Genomic DNA, 26,727 nt, shown 5'->3' with positions numbered 1-26,727 from the left:
CATCTCTCTCCGTTCCTATCTGTCTGTCCCTGTCTATCCCTCTCTCTGACTCACTCTGTCTCTGTAAAAAAAAAAAAAAAAAAAAAAGACTGCATGACCCCAACCCTGTGTCCTCGAGCCACAGTTCCCCCACCAGACCACTTTCGACTTCAACTCTATGCCTCAGTCTCTCTTGCCTCCAACTACCCAGTAAGGATCTTTCCTGGCGTTCACCACCCACCACCTTGAATTATGGCTTCGCTGTGTCAGTCACATCTCGCCTACCAGAGTGTGCTTGAGGGCCTAACCAACTTACATGATCTGCAGCCTAGTGCCCGGCACAGTGCCTGCATGTGTCAGCTCCTGACACATGTCGGTTTGACCCTATAAAGCACTAAAACGGCAGGAATTTAGGTTATGCCAAGGACCGTTGTCCTGCCATTCGCTGACCTCAGCATGGGTGACCACGGGTTTAGAGGGGAAGTTAAGGTGTATGATCTTTGCCTCCAGCCCTCTCTAGGCCAGCTTTGCACCCAGGCTCCAGGTCATGTGGGCCCAGAAACTGGGGACTGGGCAGAGGGGGACTTGGCAAAGGTCCGTCCCTAGTGCTCCCTGGGTCTGAGGCAGGATGAGACCAGGGGAAGTGAGATGAAGGGACAGCTGGAGTGGTGACTGAGAATACAGGCTGTGCCTGGGAACAGAACCAAATTAGTGCCAAGATTGCAGGGCCATCTGTTAGTCATGTGATCATGAGCAAACTCCTAAAGCTCTGACCCTCAATTTCTCTGCCTGTGAAATGAATAAACAAGAAAAGATGTATAGAACCCATATATTACACATGTATATGCATAATATACATATTAGGTTTTGTATGAGATACCTAACAAAATTATATTATTACAAAAGAAATTATCTGTAAGAAATTGCTCCAACCAAGCAAGCCAGTGCAATTGCCACTGCCTCCTAGTGGCTTCCGGTTGTTATAGGTGAAACTATCTAGCTGGAGGGGAAGGGAGACCTCCTGCTGGCCGGCTGCAAACTGTCCAGAAACCATGGCTGAAAAAGACTTCACATTTCTGCACAAAATCCACACGACCCAGCCCAAAACCTGGCCAGAGTGGCTCCCAGGGCATCTGGTTCTCCCACATCTTCAGAGGACACTCACCTTGGACCTGAAAGAAGAGGGAGGTATTGGCTGATCCGAGATCATTTGTGGCCTCACAGCGGTAGCTGCCAGAGTTCTCAAGGCCCAGGTCTTGGACCTCTAGCTGCAGGGAGTTGGCCATGGCCTTGACATGGAAGCGGCCATGGGCTGGGAGCTGGGGCCCCAGGCTGGTGGCCAAGAGGCGTTCCCCATGGAACAGGGCCAGCCGGGCCAGCGGGCTACTGTCCACAGTGCATACAAAAACAGCCATGTGACCCTGGCCCATGTCCAGGAGGGCTGACAGCTTTGGAGGGTCCGGGGGATCTGCAGGGACAGGGAGAAGCTCAGGCCACCCCCAGTCCAGCTCACTACACTCCAGCTGCCACACTGGCTCCCACTCTCCCCTCCACACGCACAGTCCAGGCTCGCCCCGCCCCACGCCCAAGCCATGTTCTTGTCTCCCCAAAACCCAACCCCAGCCTGGTTCCCGCCAGACCACCTCCTCATCTCTCCAAATGCCCAACACTGTCCTTTCCCATCACCCACAGAGCACGCTCAGGACCACAGGGGCGGAGAGCTGGGTGCCAGCCTCAGAAAGGATGCGGCAGGCATAGAGGGCAGCGTCCGTTCTGGCCACAGGCAGCAATGTCATGGTCTCCAGGGGACCCTGGGCCCACAGCGCCCCATTCCGGTACCAAGAGAAGTTGGCAGGACCATCACCAGCTTCCCGGCTCACATTGCAAGTCAGGTTGGCTGCGGCACCCTCTGGCAGCATGTGTGATGGTGAGATGACCAGGACAGTGGCTGGAGAGCAGGCAGAACAGGTCCACTTAAGATAGGCCTGATTGTGACTCTTCACTCCCAACCCCAAGGGCCAGTGGCCGAGCCTCCCAGCCTGAAGGAGGCAGGAAGGAGACCATGTGGAGTGCCACTGGACAGGGGAAGAAAGCTAACTTCCACTACTGAACGAAATGGTTCCACTGGATAGACCCTCCTCGGAGCAGAGGAATAAGGTCCTAAGTACTGGCCCCTGACCCCGTGCCACCATTCCCTGCCCCACTCACCCTGAGCATTGAACGTGACTGAGGAGGAGGCATTGCCTAGGGTGTTGCTGGCCTCACACACGTACACACCCTCGTCCTCCAGCATTGGGTCATGAATCTCCACAAGCAGCAGGTTAGGGGCTCTGTTGATCTTTGTGCGCTGGGAACAGCCCCCACAGGTGCTGCAGCCACCCCTTAATGGCAGGGAAGAGGCTACTACACGGTCTCCGTGGAGCAGCCGCAGCTGGGCTGGGGGGTCACTGTCCACGCGGCACTCAAGGAAGCCTCGATGGCCAGCCCCAACTCCTGCATCATTGGGGTCTAGCCGAGCGGTGAGCCGGAGCTGGCGTGGGGCGTCTGCAGGGAGGAAGACCATGGGCGCTCAGCCACAGCCTCTGTCAGGACCCCACAGGCTGGCAAGGATCCCAGAAGACACTGGACAAAGGCATGTGCCCACTCATAGCTGCGCACGGCGTAAGGGCGACCAGAATAGAGTGGGAGGAACTTGGCCCGTGGGTCCGTGCGCCTCATCCTAAGCTATGCCCAGCGCTGTCCTGAGTCTTCCTAGGGGGAAGCACCATTTTCTAGCTTGACCGAAGGCACTGTGTGCGCCAGCAGTCACTTGCCTAACTCCCATGTGCTCCCGAGCAGGGCACCCTCACAGCAACCTCCGTGAGTCCTGCTCTCCGCACCCCATCCCTTCTGCCAAGATCCCCCCTGCCTCTTCTTATCTCTGATCCTCAAGCCAGCTCTATTTAGGATAATAGATATTGCCTAAAATGCCCTCTTTCTGCAGGGGTCTCAAACTCAACTCAGCATGTGGGCCGCAGAGCAAGATCACAGCCTTCGGCGGGCCGCACTAGGTCTACAAAAGGCAACTGTTACGCAACACTTTTCAGTGTCACAAAACGACCAGAAACTGTAGTTCGTGGATTAGTCTGCGGGCTGCACAAAATTGTTTGGCGGGCCACATGCAGCCCGCGGGCCGCGAGTTTGAGACCTCTGAGAGGCTTCTGGAGATGAACGGTCAGAGACGGCCATCAGCCACGGCCTCCACGAGATCTCACCCTGACACTAGAAGATTCCTGACCTTCCCAGGATGCTGCTCCTGCTCATGCCAGGACAGGTGTTCTGGAACCTAAATGTGCCCTGAACATTGGTTGGCCCCAGGCTAATGTGGAACATCGACTGCTGACAGGACGCAGTTCCTGTGCTGAGAGATTCTGCCTTCCTGTCTTTGGGAGCCTGTGAGGGCACAACCCACGGGGCATGTGCATATACATAGGAGTATGGTGTCCCAGGGCCCAGCTCAGGAGGACGAAGTTTGGACGTGGTGCCCATGATGGGTTTGGGGCTAGGGGCAGAAGGCCCTAAAATATCTGGGATTGGAGGATAGGGGCATGGGAGATAGAAAAACACTCAGCCTTATTCCCCAAATTTCAGCCCTGGGTGGAGAGGTCCCTGGTACGTAGACCTGTGGCTCCCTCCTGATCTAGGCCCTAGGCAGGACAAGGTCAGGAGGACCTAGAGGAGGTAGGGAGGGCTGGTGGACCCAGTGGACTGCTCAATCCTTCCCAAGACAGGCAGGGGCCATGGGGAGGCCGCTCACAGAGCACAGTGAGGACAGCAGGAGAGGAGGGCCCGCTGCTGCTGTGGCCATCCTGAGCCCGACAGTGGTATGAGCCAGCATCCGTGCTGGAGGCCGCAGGAAGCAGGAGGCTGCTGCTGGGTCCTTCAAGGAGCAGGGCTCCGTTCAGGTACCAGGAGAAGCGGATGTCAGGCGTCAGGGACAGGCCACTCCTGCAGCTCAGCGTCACCGCCTGCCCTTCCACCACCTCCGCTGCTGGGCTGATGAGGAGACGGGCTGCTGGAGAAGAGGGAGACAGGGAGGCTCGGCTCCCCTGCACACATCTGTGGCCCAGTGCCACCCACTGCAGGAAGTCCTGCAGCACCCCACTTCCCCACACAACTGTAGGTAGGTCTAAGCTTTGCGCCATCAGCCCCATGAATCTCTTGGTGATCTGGAAGATTTGGCCTTGAATGCCCATTCTGATCTATTGATAGTAACTGGCTACAGCATGGTTGAGAAGAATTCTGAGCTGAAACCCAAGCTTATGTCAAAAACCTGGCTTGAGCCCTGGCTGGTTGACTCAGCAGTAGAGTGTCGGCCTGGCGTGCGGGGGACCCGGGTTCGATTCCCGGCCAGGGCACATAGGAGAAGCGCCCATTTGCTTCTCCACCCCCCCCCCTCCTTCCTCTCTGTCTCTCTCTTCCCCTCCTGTAGCCAAGGCTCCATTGGAGCAAAGATGGCCCGGGCGCTGGGGATGGCTCCTTGGCCTCTGCCCCAGGCGCTAGAGTGGCTCTGGTTGCGGCAGAGCGACGCCCCGGAGGGGCAGAGCATCGCCCCCTGGTGGGCAGAGCGTTGCCCCTGGTGGGCGTGCCGGGTGGATCCCGGTCGGGCGCATGCGGGAGTCTGTCTGACTGTCTCTCCCCGTTTCCAGCTTCAGAAAAAAAAAAAAAAACTGGCTTGATCAATCAGCTATGTCTGCTGTGGCCTCAGAATGAGGGAAGGGTAGCACGTGCACCAAGAGTTGGAAAACCTTACTCTATTGTGCCTCCTGCATCTGACTCTTACCTAACGCAGAACCTGCCCCAAACATTTGATAAATAAGAAACAAACGAATGCATATGAAGGACCCTCCAAGTTCAGAGGCCTTGAATTTCGTGAGCCTCCCAGGTTGGGATGGCTGTATAGCCTCAGTGTGGTTTTTACTAGCCAGCTAGTTCAGCCCCTCAGCTGAGCCCTCTGAACTCCTAGGAGGAAGAGGCCAGAGCAGGCCAGCTGCTCCAGCTCCCTCCACCACCAGCTCCCCGCGGCCATCTTACCATTGGCGTGGAAGTCCAGGGTGGAGGACGTGTTCCCGTAGGAGTTGGAGGCTGTACACCTGTATTCCCCACTGTCGGCTAGCCCCAGGTCTCGAATCTCCAGACGCAGGAAGTTGGGGGCGGAGGAAACACTGAAGCGTGGGCTGTGGTCCACCTTGCCAGAGGTGGAGGCCAGGACAAGTCTCCCATGTGACAGCACCAGGGTGGCCATGGGCTCACTGACCACAGAACAGTGGAGGATGCCCACCAGCCCCCCCTGTGTCTCCAGGAAGGCATTTAGGACAGGGGCGAGAGGCGGGTCTGTGTGGAGAAGGGCCTGTCACTCTCAGACAAGGGCACTCCCTGGATCCCCCTTTATCGTCTGTAACCCCTGCACCCCCTTTGTTTGCCCCATAATGCACTGGGAAATGGAGGATGACCCCAGAGGCTCCTCAGTGCATGCTGAACATGCCTGGTCCCTGGGCTGGGCAAATCTTCAGTCAATCCTTGTGGCAACACTGTGAGTGGGGATCCTACTTTGAAGATGGGGAAACTAGCCCAGAGACCTGGCAGTGGACAACACCTCAACCACGTGAGCAAAGTGAACAGTGCCAGCAGCGGGACACACGACATCGCGTTCCTGCTGGCGTGATGCAGCAAGACAGACACGGCATCACGCCTGCAGCGCGCCTGCCCACGCTCCAGGCGCTGTCTGCGCGATCCAGACAAAAGCAGACTGAGGGAGAGCCACACAGCTGGCCTGCACTCTCTGCGTTTCAATGTCAAGAAGACAAGAAAAGACCAAGGAGCTGTCTCAGATTAAAGGCGAATAAAGAGACATGACAACAGAATGTAGCTGGATCCCAGATCGGATCCTGGACCAGAAAAAACAATTGCCAAAAAGGACATTATTGGGTCAGTTGGTATAATTTAAATATGGACAGTAGTTTAGATGATATACTTGTATTAATGTCTGATTTCCTAACTGTGATCACTGCACTGTGGTTATGTATCAGAACGACATGAGAAAATACATGAGGAACTCGGGGCATCATGTCTACAACTAGAGTAATATAAATGGATGAATGGGGGAAGAGATAGATGATTGATAGATAGATAGCATATATGTGTGTGTGCCAATAGAATGCATATGTGCACATGTGTGCATAGAGTGCATATTGTATATGTGTACATATGTGTGTATACACATATATATGCTCACTATAATATATAGTTAAAAGAGAAAAACCTAAATGTTAACTTAAGTCAAAAGTATATGATAATTCTTTGTACTCTTTTTGAAAATTTTAACTTATTTCAAAATAAAGTTTTTTAAAATCAGAGGAATCTGAAGCCCAGGGAGGTCAAAGCCTTGCCCAAGTGTGCAGAGTTCAAGGCCATCTGGGCCCAGGACCCTGACCCCCCTGCATGGACTCTAGCCATTGTCCCGGCTCCAGAAGTGTCCACCCGCACTGGTCACTTACGGATGACCACCACACTGACGGGCCCAGAGCGCTCCCTGCCCTGGGCGTTCTGCACCTCGCAGAAGTAGAAACCAGTGTCAGCCTTGGAAGCCGAGTGCAGCTGGAGGGTGCGGCTGTGGGCATCCTCCAGCAGGGCGTGGTTCTTGTACCAGCTGTAGCGAAGCCCGCTGGGTGCTTCTTTAGGAACGTTGCAGGTCAGCGTGACTGTCTGGTTCTCCTGGATGGGGCCTTCTGGGCTCACCTGGACCTTAGCCACTGTGGGGGCAGCAAAGGCACACTAGGGGGACCCAGCCGACTTCCAGGCCCAACTCCTCAGAGTCCCAGAGTTGCCCACACTCAGCCTAATCTCTGCACAGTCCTACGTCTCTGACTTGTTCACCGGGACCCTCCTGACACCCCACCCTGCCGTGGAGGCTTGCCGTCTGTCTGAGGAAGGGCTAGGACTCCATACCCACATCCCAGGAGGCACCCTGACCTGGCCCCACGGAGCCCCCGTGTCCTGAACCCCTGCCCCGCTCTCTGGTCAAGACCCAGGTTTACCCAGGACGCACTGAAGATGTGGAGGCTGACGGGGGGCGACACCAAGGAGCCCACGTTATTCTCAGGTTGGCAGGTGTAGACTCCAGCGTCATCCCAGGCTGCCCGGGACAACTGCAGCACAAAACTCTGGGCTTTGAGAGGTGTCCCATCCTTGAGCCACTGCACAGAACTGACCGTGGGGTAGCTGCTGTTCACCTGGCAGGTGAGTGTGACCAGATCACCTGGGCGTATGTTCCCCTCAGAGGGGCTGAGGAGGAGCTCCACACCTTTGGGGGCATCTGCAAGGCATGATGGGGAGTGTCTGGTAAGGTACTCTGAGTGGGCGGGGGAGGCACGCTTCTTCTCTGCTCTCTCAACACTCTGCCCTGAAGAAGTCCACCCAGATAAGTCACCAGTCCCATTAGTTCCCCTGTGTAGGGCTGCACTATCCCCTACCTTGTGTTCCTGGCCCCTTCCTCTTCACTGAGAGTCTGATAATGCAATGCTTGGCCTAGCGTCCAGCCCACACTGCCTTCCAGGGCATTCTGCCCCACGACACTGTCCATTGCCCTCTGCTGTATTTGGCAGACATGGGTACTACACTGCTTGTTTTGGTGGCCTGCGGAACTGTTGGCAGGGACCAAGCACCTGCTGGACAGGCCAAAGGCAGAATCAGATCAGCCCTGAGAACAGTTAACCGGTTTGTGAGGAGGGTGCCAACAATACAAAGAAACTGCATTTCTTTAAACCTTGTTCCAAAGATTCTTGCTATGTAAATATGCTAAGAAAAGCTCACATTTTTAAGTACTTAATCTATGTAGATGTGGAAATAATAGAAGCTAATATTTTTGACTGGTTAATATTTGCCAAGCTCTCCTCTAATTTCATGACAATTCTGTCAGATAGAACAGTATTTATTGTTGCCTCCCCTATATAGACAAGAACACAGAAGCTCTGAGGGGCAATAAGTTGCCCAAAGTTTGCTCATCTGGTGAATGGTGGAGTCAGTGTCTGATGCCTGTGAACAGTGGTTGTTCTAGAAGAGGCTGTCCCATTTTACTGTGATGGGAAGACGCTCAACCAAGTGGAAACACGGACATTCTCCCACGGCCTCTTTGCCATGTCCAGGTGATACCCTGATCACCATGAATGTGGGCAGCCTTCGACAGGAACGTGTTGACACTCCCCCCACCCCCAGCGTCCTCCAGAGCTGGGCTAAATCTCGGGGCCCTTGCCCCAAGTCTCTGGCTCTTTGTTCCCCCTTCTGTGCCCAGCCTGGCCTAAGGGACAAGTGGTGCAAAGGAACCTAACGGTGAATCTTTGTACTTAGCAGTCTCTCTGCACCTGCCCCACCCAGGATGTCCGCATGCACCCAGCTTTGACGCAAGGCAAAGGCCCTGTTACTGTGAACTGGAGGAAGAAACAGTTTCCCCTGGGGAGCCACACACGCATGCTCAGTAATGAGGGTGTGGCACCCAGCACACTCACGCTGCACTTGGAGGTGAATCTCGCCCTTTGTCTTGTATTTGGCCACAGAGAGCTCGCAGCTCAGGGTCCGACCGTGATCCTGCCAGGACAAGGTCATGTGGAGGGTCTTTTGGTGGCTGATGCCTGTGGGCTCAAACTTCTGGATGTGGGAGATGACTGAGCGAGCAGGGTCCTGGCCTTGCCACTGCAGGTTGACGGGCTCCTGCATGCAGGCGTAAGGAGTGGAGCAGTTGAAGTCCGCGTCCATGCCCTCGCGAAGCTCTAATGGTGAGGCAATGGTGGGCACACTGGGCTTGTCTGAAGACAAAGACAGGAGGCTCAGGACTCCCGTTTACCACACTTGAGACCACCTACTTTGCAAACCCCAGCTGATGGGCAAGCCCTGGGCAGGGGATTTCAAAGCAATGGAGAGATTGCCTTTACCCACACCCCTACTTGGTGGATATAAGGAGGACACAGGCTGGGGCTAGCCTGGGGCTGGGGTTGGGTTTAGGACAAGGCTTGGGGCTGGGAGTCAGCGGGGCCAGAAGCAGCTTGAAAGTCCCTTTCAGGCAGTAGCCAAGCCACCCTGTTGCTCACCTGTCACGGTGACCGCAGTGCCTCTGACATCTGACCAGCGGTCGGTATCAGTGATCTCGAAGCGGAATTTGTAGGAGCCGGAGTCCTCGGGGCTCAGGTCCCTCAGCAGCAGGTTGCACTCCCGGCGCTCGGCGCGCCCCAGCAGCTGCGCACGGCCATGGAAGCGTTTCTGCACCTGCTCGGGGTCCTTCGAGTGGTAAACCACCTGCCGACCGCCCGAGTAGTCATAGTACCAGATGGTTGTGATGCCATTGGACACATCCACATTGGCAGGGTAACTGAAGGCACAGGGGATGAGGAGGCAGGACCCCTTCACGCCCTTCATGACCTCCGGACTGGAGATACCCCATGAAGCCAGGACTGAGGGAGAGACGGACAGACAGGAAGGTAATGCAGACCTGCGGTCACCGCAGAGCCCTACAATCTGCCCTATAGAAAGTGCCCCAGGCCTGACCAGGCAGTGGCACAGTGGATAGAGCATCAGACTGGGATGCGGAAGACCCAGGTTCGAGACCCCGAGGTCACTAGCTTGAGCATGATGCTCATCTGGTGTGAGCAAAAAGCTCACCAGCTTAGACCCAAGGTCACTGGCTTGAGCAAGGGGTTACTCGGTCTGCTGAAGGCCCACAGTCAAGGCATATATGAGAAAGCAATCAATGAAAAACTAAGGTGTCAAAACGAAAAACTGATGATTAATGCTTCTCATCTCTCTTCATTCCTGTCTGTCTGTCTCTATCTATCCTTCTCTGACTCTCGCTCTGTCTCTGTAAAAAAAAAAAAAAAAGAAAAGAAAAGAAAAGAAAAGAAAAGAAAAGAAAAGAAAGTGCCCCAGGTGAGCCCTAAACCCTGCCCTCTACCCCCCAAGCAATACAGCTCTTCTGGGTACCTCAGGGAAGGTCATTGGTCCTTGTCACTGACTCCCTATACCTGCCCTTCAACCTCAGCAGCCAAACCTGTGACCTGGCACAGTCTGTCAGGCCAGCAAGGGCTGGGCTCATGGAGGTCAGGCCCTGCGACATGAGCAAGGCCTGGGAAACTTACCTGCTGAGATGGATGAGGCCAGGTGGAGAAGCTGAAGCAGGTAGCCCATAGCAGGTTCTTGTGCTGATTCTGGTGCATAAAAGGGTGGTGAGCACCACATTGGTTAGGCACACAAGGACCTCCTAATAAAGGAAACTCAGGGCACCTCAACCTCAGAATCTGCTGAGAATCCAGCCCTGTGTCCACACAGCTATACTGGCTAGCCCAGTGAGAACTCAGGGCTGCCAAGAACTCCTGGGGCAGCCACCAGCTGGGTACCAGAAGCCCATGTTCACAGCTTGTACTTTACCCGGGAATACCCTCACTTAGTGAAATGCACCAGAAAGCCCTCTGTGTGCCCCTAAGCCCCACCCCAAGTTCTGCTTTCCTAGCCCCTCAAGAACAGTACCTCAGAGCCTGACCAGGCGGTGGCGCAGTGGATGGAGCGTCGGACTGGGATGCGGAAGTACCCAGGTTCGAGACCCCAGAGGTTGCGCGCGGGCTCATCTGGCTTGAGCAAAGAGCTCGCCAGCTTGGACCCAAGGTCGCTGGCTCCAGCGGGGGGTTACTCGGTCTGCTGAAGGCCCGTGGTCAAGGCACGTGTGAGAAAGCAATCAATGAACAACTAAGAAGTCGCAAGGCGCAACGAGAAACTGATGATTGATGCTTCTCATCTCTCTCTGTTCCTGTCTGTCTGTCCCTGTCTATCTCTGCCTCTAAAAAAAAAAAAAAAGAACGGTACCTCAGAGCAGATGAACAGCTGCTTCTCCCTTCCCTCCACTTTCCCGCCCTTCCTTGCCACCCAAGACAATAGGAACTGGAACCCAGAGAGGCCCGGTGGGCCTCCAAAGCATTCAGCAAGAACGATGGTTTCTTTTTTCTTTTTCTTTTTTTTTTGGTTTTGTTCTTTATTGAATGGAATAAAAAGTTTTGACATTTCTTTGAAGCTTAGAACTACTAAATTTCATTTCTTTGAATAGTTTTTTTTTTTTTTTTTTGCATTTTTCTGAAGCTGGAAACAGGGAGAGACAGTCAGACAGACTCCCGCATGCGCCCGACCGGGATCCACCCAGCACGCCCACCAGGAGCGATGCTCTGCCCATCCTGGGCATCGCCATGTTGCAACCAGAGCCACTCTAGCGCCTGGGGCAGAAGCCACAGAGCCATCCCCAGTGCCCGGGCCATCTTTGCTCCAATGGAGCCTTGGCTACGGGAGGGGAAGAGAGAGACAGAGAGGAAGGCGCGGCGGAGGGGTGGAGAAGCAAATGGGCGCTTCTCCTGTGTGCCCTGGCCGGGAATCGAACCCGGGTCCTCCGCACGCTAGGCCGACACTCTACCGCTGAGCCAACTGGCCAGGGCTCTTTGAATAGTTTTACGTTATCTTTTTCTTAGTGGTGCAAGTTGTCTTAAGTAGCTTACGAAGTCAGTCTCTACAAAGTACTTTTCTGTTATTCTGATAAAACAGAAACAATTCTTCTTTAACTTAACCGTATTATGTGTTTTTACTATGACACTTAACACATGAACAGACATCTATTATTTTTTCCACTAAAACAGAAGAGTACAATAGTTTTCTTCTAACTATCAATATTAGATTTAAAAAAAGGTTAACATTAAAAACAAAGAACCATTATTTTCTTTGAAATCATTAAGCTTCTTGCACATCTTAAGCTTCCTTCTTCTGCCTGCGTTCTTCTGCCAATTTATTCAGAAACTTCTTTAACTTCTGATAATGGGGAAGGCTGCTGCAATGAGTATTCTTGGCAACTTCTTCATTTGTATAAAAGAGTGAACACAGCTTACAGTAAAACCCTGTTTTAGGTATCACATAGTCTATACCAACAGGAACATTGGGCTGATACGGTCCAATTCTATACTCATCTGGAATTGTACAGTCCTCCTTGCTTTCATCACTTTGGCCATCTGCATTTTCACTCGTCTCTTTGTTAGGATCATCAGCATTCTCAGCAGATTCAGCGCCTGGTTCTGTAGTTTCCTCATTTTTAATCCCATTTTCCAACGCTGCTTCATTTTCTTGATCAAGTTCCTCGATTTTGTCCACCTTTTTGAGTTTTTTCTTTGTGGCTGAAGCACTCGCATCTTTTTTCACAGCTTTGTCTGAAGGTTCCTTTTTCCCATCAGAAGTCACATCACCTAAATGAGCAAGGTCTGTCTCATCTCCTCCTGAACTGCCACTTTCTAGCAGTGCCGCTGCTGCTTCTTCATCTACAAGTAGCTCATCTTCAGATTCAAGAAGCATGCTAGGTTCTTGTTCTGCCTGGTCATCTTTTGTATCTTTTCCACCATCTTTACCTGACTTTTCTTCTTGCTCTTTTCCTTCAGTTGTACTTTCAGTCTTCTGGGAACCATCAGTTTTGGATTTCTTATCACTTGGAGATTCTTTGCCATCTGGAGAATAAGATCTTTTTCGGGATTTCTTTTCTCAGTAAGTCAATGCCTCTGTTAGGAATCCTTAGTACCGATTTTTTATATTTTTCAAACAGGTCAACTTTCACACATCTCCCCTGAAACCGAAGGGCCTTTTTCAGACAGTGGTCAACCATTGCCATTGCATCTTCTCTGGTCTCCATCTCAATAAAGGCCTGACTTTTCATCCTCATCAGTATATAATTCTTTATTTTCCCATAAGGTTCAGCAAGTTTAAGGACAGCACTGTCAGAATAGCCAGAATGAGGTAATTTGCTGAGATGTATCACTCGTCCAACCTCCTGCTTTTGGTCAAACTTCTGGTCTGGTTTCCCTTCAGATTTCTTTATTCTTTTATACTTCTGGGATAAATGAACTCTCACTGGCTTGCCAAATACTAACGCTGGTGTAGTTGTATCATAATCCACTGCAGCCTGAGCATCTTCTGTGGTTGCCATTTCAATAAATGCCTCATTAATTTTATTTAAAATCAAATGATTTGAAATGACTCCAAATGGTTCCACCAGCTGTAATAATTGGTATCTCAAGTTTTTCCCTCGCTGAAAATCCATGATGTGAACAACTCGGCTAGTTTCCACTCTGCCTTTTTGCATGTGTCTTGGTCCTTGCAGGTTCCCATTTCCAGCACCCAGATTTCCTCTTGGTCCAACTACTGGTCCCCCAAGATGAAATGAGGGAGGTGGAGGCCCCAGAATTCCTGGTGCTAGGTTTGTAGATTGCTGCAACATGAATGGATCACCCATTGTGTGTCCTGTATCATTGTCAGGATCCCATTCTGGGTAGATTTCAAGAAGAAGCTGGCATCGACGACTGTGACTTGCTCCATTGATATGTTGACTCCACTCCTTATTAGAATGAACTGGCAAATCACATATAGAGCACAGATGGGGATAACCCTTCGGTAAGAGTCCATGGAAGTCTTCAATATTGCTACTTGGAGGAACACCCCTCTTTTTCTCAAAGAGAGATCTCTCTTGTAAGGGGCCAGGACCATGTCCCATTCTCTCATACTCACTGTCAAATTTATGATAGTTATGTGAGGTCTCACCAAAAAAAGAATCATCCCTACACCTTTCTCCATCTCTCAATCTGTCATCTTCATAATCCATTCTGTCATAATAACCAGATTCTTGAGAATGACTTCCATGGTCATAATCAAGCACTGGGTTAAGACTGGGACCACAATCATCAAAACTATCTCTTTTAAAGTGCCTTTTTTCTTCCCAGTCATCCCTAGGTACTCTGTATGGTGGCTTCCGTGTAGCAGATCTGCCATCTCTACCATAACTCAATGTAGGGCCTTCTTCAGTTCTCTTCCTTTTAAGTTGTAGAAGGATTTGGGGCAAATTCTCAGGAGTAATCTTGTCCTCTGGATAACGACTCAGTTCATCTAAGTCTCTAGCAGACAGACCAAAGCTGGCCAAAACGTTACTGGCTTGGTCTGCATCTCCATGGTGTTGAGAAGGCAAAGGGAGTAGATCTCTACTTCCAATGTTAAATATAGACTGCAAATTATGGGAAGAAGTACTAGCAGAAGACAGTGCACTGTGAGCTCCTTGTTGATTCAATGAAGAACTCATTTCAAGATTCATTAAACTAGCAAGGCGTGCAGTACCCTGGTTCATCCTTCCAAGAGATGCTGGCATACTTAAAGACTGAGTAGCAGCAGCAAGAAGGCCTATTCCTGCTGCTGACAGGTCACGCCCATGGCCCTGCGTGTCCCTACCAAGAAATGACTGCTGGAATGACTTGGACATTGTAGAACTATCTCTGGTCTAATTTATAGATTAAAAAAAATTTTTTTTTAAGATGGCCAAAAAGAAAGCTCAAACTAGAAAACTAGGTTAACTGTGCTTCAAAAAATGGTAACGCCAAGAAAAAGGATCAATAAGGACTGTAGAATCTTCTTCAAGCTGAGAACCAGCAGACAACTCTTAAGAAAAGGGAGAGAGGCCCTGGCCGGTTGGCTCAGCGGTAGAGCGTCGGCCTAGCGTGCGGAGGACCCGGGTTTGATTCCCGGCCAGGGCACACAGGAGAAGCGCCCATTTGCTTCTCCACCCCTCCGCCGCGCTTTCCTCTCTGTCTCTCTCTTCCCCTCCCGCAGCCAAAGCTCCATTGGAGCAAAGATGGCCCGGGCGCTGGGGATGGCTCTGTGGCCTCTACCTCAGGCGCTAGAGTGGCTCTGGTCGCAACATGGCGACGCCCAGGATGGGCAGAGCATCGCCCCCTGGTGGGCAGAGCGTCGCCCCTGGTGGGCGTGCTGGGTGGATCCCGGTCGGGCGCATGCGGGAGTCTGTCTGACTGTCTCTCCCCGTTTCCAGCTTCAGAAAAATGAAAAAAAAAAAAAAAAAAAAGAAAAAAAAAAAAAAAAAAAGAAAAGGGAGAGGGACCAGTTCTTGGATGTTGGTGAAACCCTTTTGTGGCTGAATTTTTATTTCATCTTCAAGCCCTGCCAGTAACTAAGTAGACAATTGTTTTTATTGATCTTTTGTTTAAATACCCTGTTGCCTTCCTCACAGCACTCAGGATTTTGGCAGGCCCCATTTTTAATTCTTGAAACTTGGTTTTCCATTCCGTGGTACCCGCTTCAGGACTACACGTGGCCCAGAGGGTAGGCGACTGCACAGCAGTCCGGAAGCCCTTGAGTAAAGAGGCACGCCTCACCACGCACCAGTTAAGATGCCCACAGAGCAGGGAGCTTTGCCCTTGCCCTACCGTGAGAATGGCAGATGAAGAGGCAGGCCCACAGCCATGCTGGGGCTTATGCGGTGAAGAAGATTTTGCCTCTTTCTGTTGGGGTCACTTGGAATGCTACCTGCATCAGGGAGCATCAGGAAGCTCAGAACTGAACATTTGCCTTGTTGGAAAATGTCTTCCAATTCTGTTTGAAGTTTGACATCCTTCGTGTTAACCCCAAAACTAGGTCACTGTGTCAAGATTCAATGAAATTTTTGGAAAGCTAAAAAAAAAAAAAAAAAAAAAAAAAGAAAAGGGAGAGGGAAAAGGAGAAGTACCTCTCGCCTAGCGAGCGGGACGCGAAGGTCCGATGGTTTCTTATTTGAGACTTATCTTCCTACTTCCAACCTTAAAACTATAGTCTATATGGGGTTTGATTGAGCACTTACCAAAGTGCTGTCTTTAAGAGGCACTCCCTTGCTCAAAAACCTGTGGCTCCCATTGTCCATGAGATGTGGGCCCAATACATCCCTAAAACGTCCTCATTTCTTACTTCCAGCTCTGCTCCCATTTCCTTCTTCCTACACACCCACCCATCTGCCCATGGGATCTCCAGCTGACCAGCTGTGTCCCCACCACAAATGATCTTTGCTTACTGGAACTTTATACAGTCTTCAAGGTACAGCTTGAAGGTGGCTTCTAGCTAAAACTTCCCCTTTGGGGTGGCTGTAGCTACCCAGAACCATCTCTGTGCCAAGGAGCCATCACAAAATCCTTAGCATTTTCTGAGTGTCTGGAACTAGGGACATGCCCTGCAGCAATGTATACCCCCCAGGCTTTGTAGCAGTGGGCAGAGGTGTGATTTTTAGGGTTTAGAGGTGTTGACAGGGCAAGTCTGGGTGCAACAGGGGGCACAGGCCCTGCACAACACATACCCCTCAAACATAAGTTAACTGCCTATAGTACATAAGAAGGTGGATGGAGGCCCTAGCCAGTTGGCTCAGTGGTACAGCATTGGCCTGGTGTGCAGGAGTCCCAGGTTCGATTCCCGGCCAGGGCACACAGGAGAAGCGCCCATTTGCTTCTCCACCCTTCCCCCTCTCCTTCCTCTCTGTCTCTCTCTTCCCTCCTGCAGCCAAGGCTCCACTGGAGCAAAGTTGGCCCGGGCGCTGAGGATGGCTCCATGGCCTCTGCCTCAGGCACTAGAGTGGCTCTGGTCGTAACAGAGCAATGCCCCAGATGGGCAGAGCATTGCCCCCTCGTGGGCATGCCAGGTGGATCCCGGTCGGGTGCATGCGGGAGTCTGTCTGACTGCCTCCCCGTTTCCAACTTCAGAAAAATACAAAAAAAAAAAAAAAAAGAAGGTGGTTGGAGCCTGACCTGTGGTGGCGCAGTGGATAGAGCAATGACCTGGAACACTAAAGTCACCGGTTCAAAACCCTGGGCTTACCCAGTCAAGGCACATACAGCAAGCAACAAGCAAGCAATGAACAGCTAAAGTGAAGCAACTCTGAGTTGCTACTTCTTGCTCCATCCTGCTCTGTAAAATCAATAAATAAAATGTTTAAGAAAGAAGAAAAAGGAGGAACAGGAGAAAGGAAGGAAGGAAGAAGGAAGAAGGAGAAGAAGAAGAAGGTAGACAGAACCTCTGCCGTGGAGTGCCCTGGTGAAGATGAGGGTTCTAAGGAGTGCCACAGACATGAATCCAAAGGGAGATAAGGCAGAAACACATGTAACTAAAACTATTCTGAAATTGTTAGAAGAAAATATGGGTGAAAATCTTCCTGATCTAGGATCAAGCAATGATTTCTTTGACACCAAAAGTATAGGCAACAGAAGAAAAAATAGACAAACGGAACTTGATCAAAATTAAAAATCTTTGTTGGCCTGACCAGGCGTTGCGCAGTGGATAGAGCGTCAGACTGGGATACGGAGGACCCAGGTTCGAAACCCCGAGGTCGCCAGCTTGAGCGCAGGCTCATCTGGTTTGAGCAAGGCTCATCAACTTAAGCCCAAGGTTGCTGGCTTGAGCAAGGGGTCACTCAGTCTGCTGTAAACCCACCGACCCCCGCCTGGTCAAGGCACAAATGAGAAAGCAACCAATGAGAAACTAAGGTGCCACAGTGAAGAATGATGCTTCTCATCTCTCTCCCTTCCGGTCTGTCTGTCCCTATCTGTCCCTCTCTCTGTCTCTCTCTCACACACACACCCACATACACACACACACACACACACACACACACACACACACACACACACATCTTTGTGGCCTGATCAGGCAGTGGCGCAATGAATAGAACTTCGGACTGGGATATGGAGGACCCAGGTTTGTAATCCTGAGCTCGCTGGCTTGAGCACGGGCTCACCAGCTTGAGTGCTGGGTAGCTTGAGCATGGAAACATAGACATAAACCCATGGTTACTGGCTTGAAACCCAAGTTTGCTGGCTTGAGCCCAGGGTTACTGCTTGAGCAAGGGGTCACTCGCTCTGCTGTAGCCCCCCAGTCAAGGCACATGTGAGAAAGCAATCAATGAACAACTAAGGTGCTGCAACAAAGAATTGATGCTTCGCGCCTGACCAGGCGGTGGCGCAGTGGATAGAGTGTCGTACTGGGATGCAGAGGACCCCAGGTTCGAGACCCCGAGATCGCCAACTTGAACGTGGGCTCATCTGGTTTGAGCAAAAGCTCTCTAGCTTGGACCCAAGGTTGCTGGCTCGAGCAAGGGGTTACTCAGTCTGCTGAAGGCCTGCGGTCATGGTACATATGAGAAAGCAATCAATGAACAACTAAGGTGTCGCAATGCGCAAAGAAAAACTAATGATTGGTGCTTCTCATCTCTCCGTTCCTGTCTGTCTGTCCCTGTCTATCCCTCTCTCTGACTCTCTCTGTCTCTGTTAAAAAAAAAAAAAAAAAAGAATTGATGCTTTGCATCTCTCTCCCTTCCTGTCTGTCTGTCCCTATCTATCTCTCTCTGACTCTGTCTCTGTCAAAAAATAAAAATCTTTGTGAATCACAGGACACTATCTAGAGAGTAAAAGAAACCCACAGAATAGGAGAAAATATTTGCACATCATGGGATTAGTATCACACATAAGTGATTAATATCTGGAATATATAAGGAACTCTTACAACTCAACAACAACAAATTCCAAACCACCCAAATTCACAAAATGGACTAAGGACTTGAACAGACATTTCTCCAAAGGTGGGTATAAAATGGCCAATAAGCCTATGGAAAGATGCTCAGCATCATTTGTTTGTTCCAAGGGGAATGCAAATCAAACCACACTGAGCTACCACTTCACTCCCATTAGAATGGCTATAACAAACAGACAAAACCAGAAAATAACCAAGATATGGAGGAATTAGAAGCTAGTGCACTGCTGGTAGGAATGTGAAATGGTACACCCCTGTTGGGTGATTCCTCAAAAAGTCAGACATAAATTGCTTATAGTATGATCCAGCAATTCCAATCCTAAGTGGGTTAAAAACAAGGACGCGGGTACTTGTACACCCAGGTTCATGACAGTGCTATTCACAATAGCCAAAATGTGGATATACTCCAAGTGTACTCCATCAGATTAACAGATAAAAGATCCTTGGCTCAGTGGTAGAGCGTTGGCCTGGCGTGCAGGAGTCCCGGGTTTGATTCCCGGCCAGGGCACATGGGAGAAGCGCCCCTGTGCTTCTCAACCCCTCCCCCCTCCTTCCTCTCTGTCTCTCTCTTCCCCTCCCGCAGCCGAGGCTCCACTGGAGCAAAGTTGGCCCGGGCGCTGGGGGTGGCTCTATGGCCTCTACCCCAGGCGCTAGAGTGGCTCTGGTCACAACAGAGCAACGCCCCAGATGGGCAGAGCATCGCCCCCTGGTGGGCTTGCCAGGTAGATCCCGGTCGGGCACATGTGGGAGTCTGTCTGACTACCTCCCCGTTTCCAACTTAAAAAAAATACAAAAAGAAAAAAAAAACAGATAAAAGAAATGACATAGCCATACAACAGACTATTATTCAGTCATAAGGAGGAATGAAATTCTGACACATGTTACAACACGGGCAGACCTTGAAAATATTATGCTAAGTCAAGTCAGCCAGACCAAAAGGGTAAATATTGTAAGATTCCTCTTAAAGAGATACCTGAGTAGAGCGTCGGCCTAGCGTGCGGAGGACCCGGGTTCGATTCCCGGCCAGGGCACACAGGAGAAGCGCCCATTTGCTTCTCCACCCCTCCGCCACGCTTTCCTCTCTGTCTCTCTCTTCCCCTCCCGCAGCCAAGGCTCCATTGGAGCAAAGATGGCCCGGGCGCTGGGGATGGCTCTGTGGCCTTTGCCTCAGGCACTAGAGTGGCTCTGGTCGCAACATGGCGATGCCCAGGATGGGCAGAGCATCGCCCCCTGGTGGGCAGAGCGTCGCCCCTGGTGGGCGTGCCGGGTGAATCCCGGTCGGGCGCATGCGGGAGTCTGTCTTGACTGTCTCTCCCTGTTTCCAGCTTCAGAAAAATGAAAAAAAAAAAAAAAAAAAAAGAGATACCTGAAACAGGCAAATTCATAGAGACAGAAAATAGAATAGAGGCTTTCAGGGGCTAAGGGAGGGGACAAAGGAGTTCATGTGTAATGGGTACAGAGTCTATGTTTTGGATGATGACAAAATTCTGCAAATAGACAGTGGTGATGGTTACACAATACTGTGAATGTACTTAATGCCACTGAATTGTACACTTAAAAATAATTGTACACTTAATAGAATAAATTTTATGTTATGCATATTTTACCCCACACACATACAAAAACCCATGTTGCCAACTTTGCAATTCTCCCTAGTCCTAGCTGCTGACTCTGCAGAGTGAAGGGAAGGGCCCGGGAAGGTTGAAAGTAGGGACAGGAAACTCATGACAAGTCCCAGCCCCCAGCGCATCGGCCAGATTATTCTGGTGGCAACTGGGGGGCACACCTGGGGAGGGCTGAGCAGACACCCAGGGCCTGGGTGGAGCCAGAATTGCTTGTCAGGATGAAAAGACAAGTGTGAGAGGAGGAGGAATGGGGTGCAAGGAGCTCGTGCTGGCCCAGGCCGGGCCCCATGATCTGGATGCTGAGCTGAAAGGCAGCCCACCGTGCATGGGTCAGGGCAGGCATGCCCGGAGCCCGCGGTCACACTGAGTATCGGGGTCAGCTCCTCTACAGTTGGGACATTGGCAAGACGACATGTGTGTCACACTGATATCCCCAGTTCCCCCTGCTATTTCCATTTGGGGCCCTGGAAAGGGCATGCTGAATTTAAAGATAGAGAAACGGTGGGATTTTGCACATACTGATCCCAGAACAGCACAGGGATTTGGGAATGTGTGAGAGGACCCCTTCTAGAACTACCCAAATCACACTATGTAGATGTCACCTACTCAGCCTAGCCACAATATCCAAGGGGTTGGTCCCACCAGAGTCCAGTTTAATAGCTCAGCTTGTTCCACCATAAAGACTCGTCTCAACCCAGAGAACTTTCTCGGAAAAGGAAAAGGCAAGAAGGACCCCAGAGAGGGAGACCTTTGTCTCTGAAAGTCTGTTATCAACGGCTTGAGTTAAGCGAAGTGTCCTGGTGTGCACCAGTGCCCCCTGGTGGTAGAGAGATGATTGTGGGTCCTGGGAAAGGGGGTGGGTGTGTTCGGGGACAAGGAGCAGGGCTGGTCTAAACCAACCTGACCCTTAGGCAATGACTGTTTGGGAGAGCATTGTTCCCCAGATCTCAGTAAGTTCTGACGTTCATCCTGTATCCCCAAGACTTAAGTACTCTGAAAACGATTTTAAACCTAGAAATGGAATAGATTGCATCAAGGTCAGGATGGGGTGGCCTGGCATACGCTGTATGCCCATGTTTGCTGTCTGTGCCAGCGCGAGTGAGCAGGTAAAGTCTATGTGAGGCCAAGTGTCCCAGGACAGCTGGGGAGGGTGGACTGAGACTCTGAGTTCTTGACCTCTGATCTCAGAGGCCAAGTCCAGCCTGGAGAAGAAAGGTCAGAGCTATTTCACCATAGGCAGCTATGCAGGATTCAGTTTCTATTTCCCAGCCCCGAGGCTTTTCCCCAACTTCCCTATCAGGTTGGAGAAGGAGGGAAATGAGCTGATACAGCCAGCTGGAGCGCTCTGCCCACTAATAGAAAATCAGGGTACAGCTGTGCAATTCCAGGGTTATTTTTATAATAGCGGAAAGCCCCAGACATTTAATTCTGCAGTCACATAACCCCTAAATGAGGTCTATTGGCTTTGAAATGGGCAGTAGAACTTGCCCATTTTCATCTGACTAGAAATGCTCTCAGGCTAAGCCCCCCTTCCCTGAGTTTTGCCAAGCGGGCTGGGGGTCCTACACTCAGATGAACCACGTGGACTGGGCTTAGAGGGAGGGGAAGATGAAGGTTGGGCTGCAGTTGGGCTGCCAGCCGTGGTCGGCAAACTCATTAGTCAACAGAGCCAAATATCAACAGTACAACGATTGAAATTTCTTTTGAGAGCCAAATTTTTTAAACTTAAACTATATAGGTAGGTACATTCCTTATCGAGGTAGCGCCCGCGCGTGGTATTTTGTGGAAGAGCCACACTCAAGGGACCAAAGAGCCGCGTGTGGCTCGCGAGCCGCGGTTTGCCAACCGGGGGTGGGTGAAGGTGATGGGCAGGCTGCGATCTGGAGGGGACCTAGGGTTGACGGAGGTGAGAGTGATGGAGTTTGGATAAAGGTAAAGACCAGGGATGTGGCTGGATGGGGATGATGATTAGTAAATGGTTGGGTTTGGGATGCAACTGAGGGTGAGGTAAGGTTGGGACAGGAACCAGGCCTGGGCAGGATGGTGGTTAGGATCGGGATCAGGATTGCGATGTGGGTTGGGGAAAATTTGGAGCTGTGAAGGGCTTTAGTGTGTGAGTGCAGCTTTAATTAGTATCCTGGGCTTGGGTGGATTTGGCATCCTGCTCCCACACCTAGATGCCCCCAGCCAACCTCAGCCCAGTTCCACTCCCAACCCTCTGCTCGTCCTCCAGGCCCAGGGACAGGTGTACCTGCTCCAAAGGGAAGTGGCTGCAAGGCTGGTGAACGTCAGGCGAGGAGAACAGGAAGCAGGGCCAGGAGCTCCCGGTGCTGCTGGCTCCCCAGGGCTCGGCCACCCTGAGAGAGGCGATCCAGCTTCTGGGGATGCTTCCTCTTTTCCCAGCTCTGCTGCCCAGCTCAGAGGCTGGTCAGAGAGGCAGCTGCAGGCCTTGCGCAATACATACCAAGACAGGAAAGACCTCCCTAGCAGGGGAATGTCCCAGGCACAGCTAGGCACCACTGAGAGACTTGAGCAAGCAAAAGTAGGATCTGAGGCCATGCTGGAGCCTCCTTGCAGGCAGAGTAGGAAGTGGAAGGTTCTGTTCACCCCGCTCTTTGGAGCCACTTGGCTTTTTTAGGGAGTTTGAGAGCAGAAAGGAGCTTCCTGCACAATGTTCCCCCAGCAGATGGGTCGGAGGCTAACCCAGCCCGGGGAAGGGGAGCTTTCCAGGGTACCCAGGCCGAGGTTCGATTCACCAAGCCCTTTAGGAGCCTCCCACTCCCGATGTCACTGGGTACTTTGAGAAGAAGCCCCTCCCCAAGAATCAGGCCCCAGCCATAGGGACTCCAAGGGTGCTAACATCCAGGACACACCTCAGTTTGGAGGAGTGTCTCCGATTCCCTTTCTCTTCGCATGCCCCCACTCCCCCTACACATGACGTCAGCAGTCCCAGACCCCCACTGAGGTGAAAAAGGAAAGACCCCAGCACGGCTGAGTTACCCTTGGAACACTAGAGCCCATTCGGCCTACTGTGTGCCAAGCATTTGACATATGGGACAGATGTTAGTTGCTCCAAATGATCCTGGATACAAGTGACAACACATTTCTTTGTTTTGCAACTCAGATTTACTTCAGCTCAGCCCCTGCCTAGGTGTAGTGGAGGGGAGCCCAGCCATGGCAGATCAGCCTCCCCACACACTATCCTGTGGGCAAACCACATGTGCAGATGAGAAAAGAATGTGAAACCCTAAATTAGACGAACCCAGGATCCCAGGCCAAAGTGGCCCAAAGCAAATGTCCCAGAGAACTTCAGTCTCTATCAGTCTGTCCTCTTTGTAGCCCCCGTATCACTCCTAATCTCAGGTCACTTCTTCTTTTGACTCAAACACTATGGTTTATCCCGTTGCTTCCTTCTCCAACCCCAGCATAAGGCTTGTTGGTCCTGAGACTCTCAGTTCTAGGCCTGTGCCACTTACTGGCTCCAACCTCTCAGTCTACTGTAGACTACATACATCTACCCCATGGCTTCATGGGGGGTGAAGCACATTCCTTTACCCGTTGATTTGGTCTTAGCCAGAACTTACGTGGCCATTGGGCGCGAGTGAACATGACATAATCAAGGTCTTGTAATGTACTTGCATAATCGGCTTTGCCCTCTTGCATTTCTGCCATTGCTGTGCAAGGGGCATACTCCAGCTGACCTGCTGGTCCGAAGAGGAGGACAGATATGTGGAGCTTACCTGAACCAACCGACAGCCTAGAATGAAGCCCAGCTGAGCCTGACTGACGTTAGCCAGACCTGAGCCCACCTGCAGATCCGTGTTCGCTGTTGAATGCCACTGAGAATTCTGTGGTCGCTTGTTAGCTGCAGTAGTAAACTTATCAAGTCCTGTGTCCCAGAACAACAGGCACAGAACCTGCTTAATTTAACTTATGGTAAGGAAAATGAAGATGTGTCTACTCTGCCTAGTCAGGGAACTTCACCTTCTGTTGTTCCTTTGAGTCTACAGCTGCCAAAGTAAATTAAAAAATAAAAATTCAAGAACTATTTCTCAGTAGGTCATGCTGCTACACATACTTCTAACTTTCTCAAACACTCTGTGAAGTGTGTACTGTTATTCTCATTCCAGAAATAAGAATCAAGGCATGGAGACATTAGGAGGTTACCCAAGGCATAATTTTTTGGCTGCAAAAAAAAATATGTAAATAAGACCTCACCAAAGAGATATGCAGATGGTGAATAAGCATTTGAAAAAATGCTCCAGCCTGACCAGGCAGTGGTTCAGTGGATAGAATGTCGACCTGAGATGCTGAGGACCCAGGTTTGAAACCCCAAGGTCCCCAGCTTAAGTGTGGGTATCCGGTTTGAGACAGGATCGCTGGCTTGAGTATGAATGGGATCATAGATCCCATGGTCGCTGGCATGGAGCCCAATGTTGCTGACTTGAGCAGAGGGTCGCTGGCTTGAGCAAAGAGTCACTGGCTCAGCTAGAGCCCCTGAGTCAAGGCATACATGAGAAAGCAATCAGTAAACAACTAAGAAGCCACAATGAAGATGTGATTCTTCTCATCTCTCTCCCTTCACGTCTGTCTGTCCCCGTCTGTCTGTTTCTCTCTCACACGCATATGCATGCACTAAAAAATTAAATTTAATTTAAATGTTCCACATTATTTGTCATCAGGTAAATGCAAATTGAAACAACAATGAGATCCCACTATATACCCATTTGAACGGCCAAAATTCAGAACACTGACAACACCAAATGCTGAGGAAGATGCGGAGCAACAGGGAGTCTCCTTTACTGAGTGTTGGAAAGCAGAATGGTGCAGCCACTTGGGAAGACAGTTTGGTAGTTTCTTCAAAATGAATCATACTCTTACCATACAATCCAGCAATCATGCTTTTTGGTATTTATACAGTCAAGTTGAAAACATTTTCACACAAAAACCCACACACGGGACCCTGGCCGTTTGGCTCAGCGGTAGAACGTCGGCCTGGCGTGCGGGGGACCCGGGTTCGATTCCCGGCCAGGGCACATAGGAGAAGCGCCCATTTGCTTCTCCACCCCCCCTCCTCCTTCCTCTCTGTCTCTCTCTTCCCCTCCCGCAGCCAAGGCTCCATTGGAGCAAAGATGGCCCGGGCGCTGGGGATGGCTCCTTGGCCTCTGCCCCAGGCGCTGGAGTGGCTCTGGTCACAACAGAGCGACCCCCCGGAGGGGCAGAGCATCGCCCCCTGGTGGGCGTGCCGGGTGGATCCCGGTCGGGCGCATGCGGGAGTCTGTCTGACTGTCTCTCCCTGTTTCCAGCTTCAGAAAAATACAAAAAAAAAAAAAAACAACCCACACACGGATGTTTACAGTAGTTTTATTCATATTTGCCAAAACTTAGAAGCAGCAAAGACGTTCTTCAGTAGGTGAATGGATAAGTAAACTGTAATATTTGCCAGACAATAGAATATTATTCAAAGAAATTAACTGTGTTTCAAACCATGAAAAGACATGAAAGAACTTTAAATGTTTACGACCAAGTGAAAGAAGGCTGCATACTGTATGATTCCAAATATGTGACATTCTGGAAAAGACACCACTACAGAGACAGTGAAAATATCAGTGGTTGCCAGAGCTTGGGGAGAGAGATGACTAGGTGGAGCACAGCTCTGTAAGTGTCTGAGGCTGAGCGTTTTAGGGCAGAGAAAATACTCCTTATGATACTATAATGATGGATACATATGATTATACATTTGTTCAAATCCACAGAATGTGCAAAACTGAGCAAACTCTTGCTATTGGTGGACTTTGGGTGATTATGATGTGTCAGTGTAAGTTCATGAATTGTAACAAATTGGTGGGAAGTGTTGATAATGGGGGGGATAAGTGGGGACAGAGGGTCCCTCATTTTGCTGTGAGCATAAAACATTTCTTTCTTTCTTTTTTTAATTTTATTTATTCATTTTTAGAGAAGAGAGAAACAGAGAGAGAGAAGGGGGGAGGAGCTGGAAGCATCAACTCCCACATGTGCCTTGACCAGGCAAGCCCAGGGTTTCGAACCGACAACCTCAGCATTTCCAGGTCAATGCTTTATCCACTGTGCCACCACAGATCAGGCGACATTTCTTAAAAAGAAAGAAAAGAAAGGACAGAGGTCGTTCCACTCACTCTATTCTCCCACCAATTTTGGCCATAAATGGTAGGCACTCAAGTTTGACATCTTCCATTACATGAAATGAATGCCCTTGACTCTTCAAACAACTGACACTTTCAACCTTGAGTCAGGTGACTGAAAGTAATATGCATAACTGCATTCATATCCGTATTATTTTGAGGTTGTAAGATAGAAGGAATAAAAGTCAGGGCAGGGTGATTCTTTAATTCTTGGACTTTTGTATCGTGAAATTCCATCTCATTGTAATTAAACATATCATTAAAATCTGTCCTAAGAATAATAACAGAACTTTCCAGAATTGTGAAAAAGCATGAGCAAAGATGTCAAAAGATGTGTGTATATATACACACACTCAGACACATATACATGTATATATAAATATACATTTATGTACATATACATTTATATGTATATATATAGATACATATATTTAGTAGCAATGCTTAACATGTGAAACATTGAGTATGAAATTAAACCTGGCTAATAAATGAATTTATTTCATGGCGTAATGGTATTACTCTGAGTAAACTTTTAATTT

The 26,727-nt window shown here is 50.4% G+C and overlaps 1 protein-coding gene and 1 pseudogene across 7 annotated transcripts in view; both read right to left on the bottom strand.

Annotated features, from left to right (window-relative positions):
* The window catches only part of SIGLEC1 (sialic acid binding Ig like lectin 1), a 30,545-nt gene extending 8,127 nt beyond the window's left edge, over nt 1-22,418 (bottom strand). For 3 of the 7 annotated variants that reach the window (XR_010726144.1, XM_066236232.1, XM_066236238.1), the window contains exons 1-11: nt 22,279-22,418; nt 10,143-10,211; nt 9,102-9,461; nt 8,523-8,819; nt 7,067-7,333; nt 6,516-6,770; nt 5,053-5,352; nt 3,776-4,033; nt 2,188-2,523; nt 1,670-1,927; nt 1,145-1,447 (exon numbers count right to left, since the gene is read on the bottom strand). Coding sequence is in view for 6 of the 7 variants with exons in the window: in XM_066236232.1 (XP_066092329.1) it covers nt 1,145-1,447; nt 1,670-1,927; nt 2,188-2,523; nt 3,776-4,033; nt 5,053-5,352; nt 6,516-6,770; nt 7,067-7,333; nt 8,523-8,819; nt 9,102-9,461; nt 10,143-10,191 (2,683 nt within the window). In the remaining variant the exon portion in view is untranslated. Of the gene's footprint in view, nt 1-1,144; nt 1,448-1,669; nt 1,928-2,187; nt 2,524-3,775; nt 4,034-5,052; nt 5,353-6,515; nt 6,771-7,066; nt 7,334-8,522; nt 8,820-9,101; nt 9,462-10,142; nt 10,212-10,530; nt 10,838-22,278 lie in introns of all 7 variants that reach the window. The other 4 variants (XM_066236233.1, XM_066236234.1, XM_066236236.1 and 1 more) reach the window with 4 other exon arrangements.
* Nucleotides 11,487-14,513, bottom strand: LOC136308775 (matrin-3 pseudogene; annotated as a pseudogene).
* Nucleotides 22,419-26,727: the final 4,309 nt, after the last annotated feature.

The sequence above is a fragment of the Saccopteryx bilineata genome, chromosome 6, assembly GCF_036850765.1.
Source record: "Saccopteryx bilineata isolate mSacBil1 chromosome 6, mSacBil1_pri_phased_curated, whole genome shotgun sequence".
NCBI lineage: Eukaryota > Metazoa > Chordata > Mammalia > Chiroptera > Emballonuridae > Saccopteryx > Saccopteryx bilineata.
The sequence above is the reverse complement of the archived record's forward strand: the minus strand, read 5'-3'. Positions and strand labels throughout refer to the sequence as shown.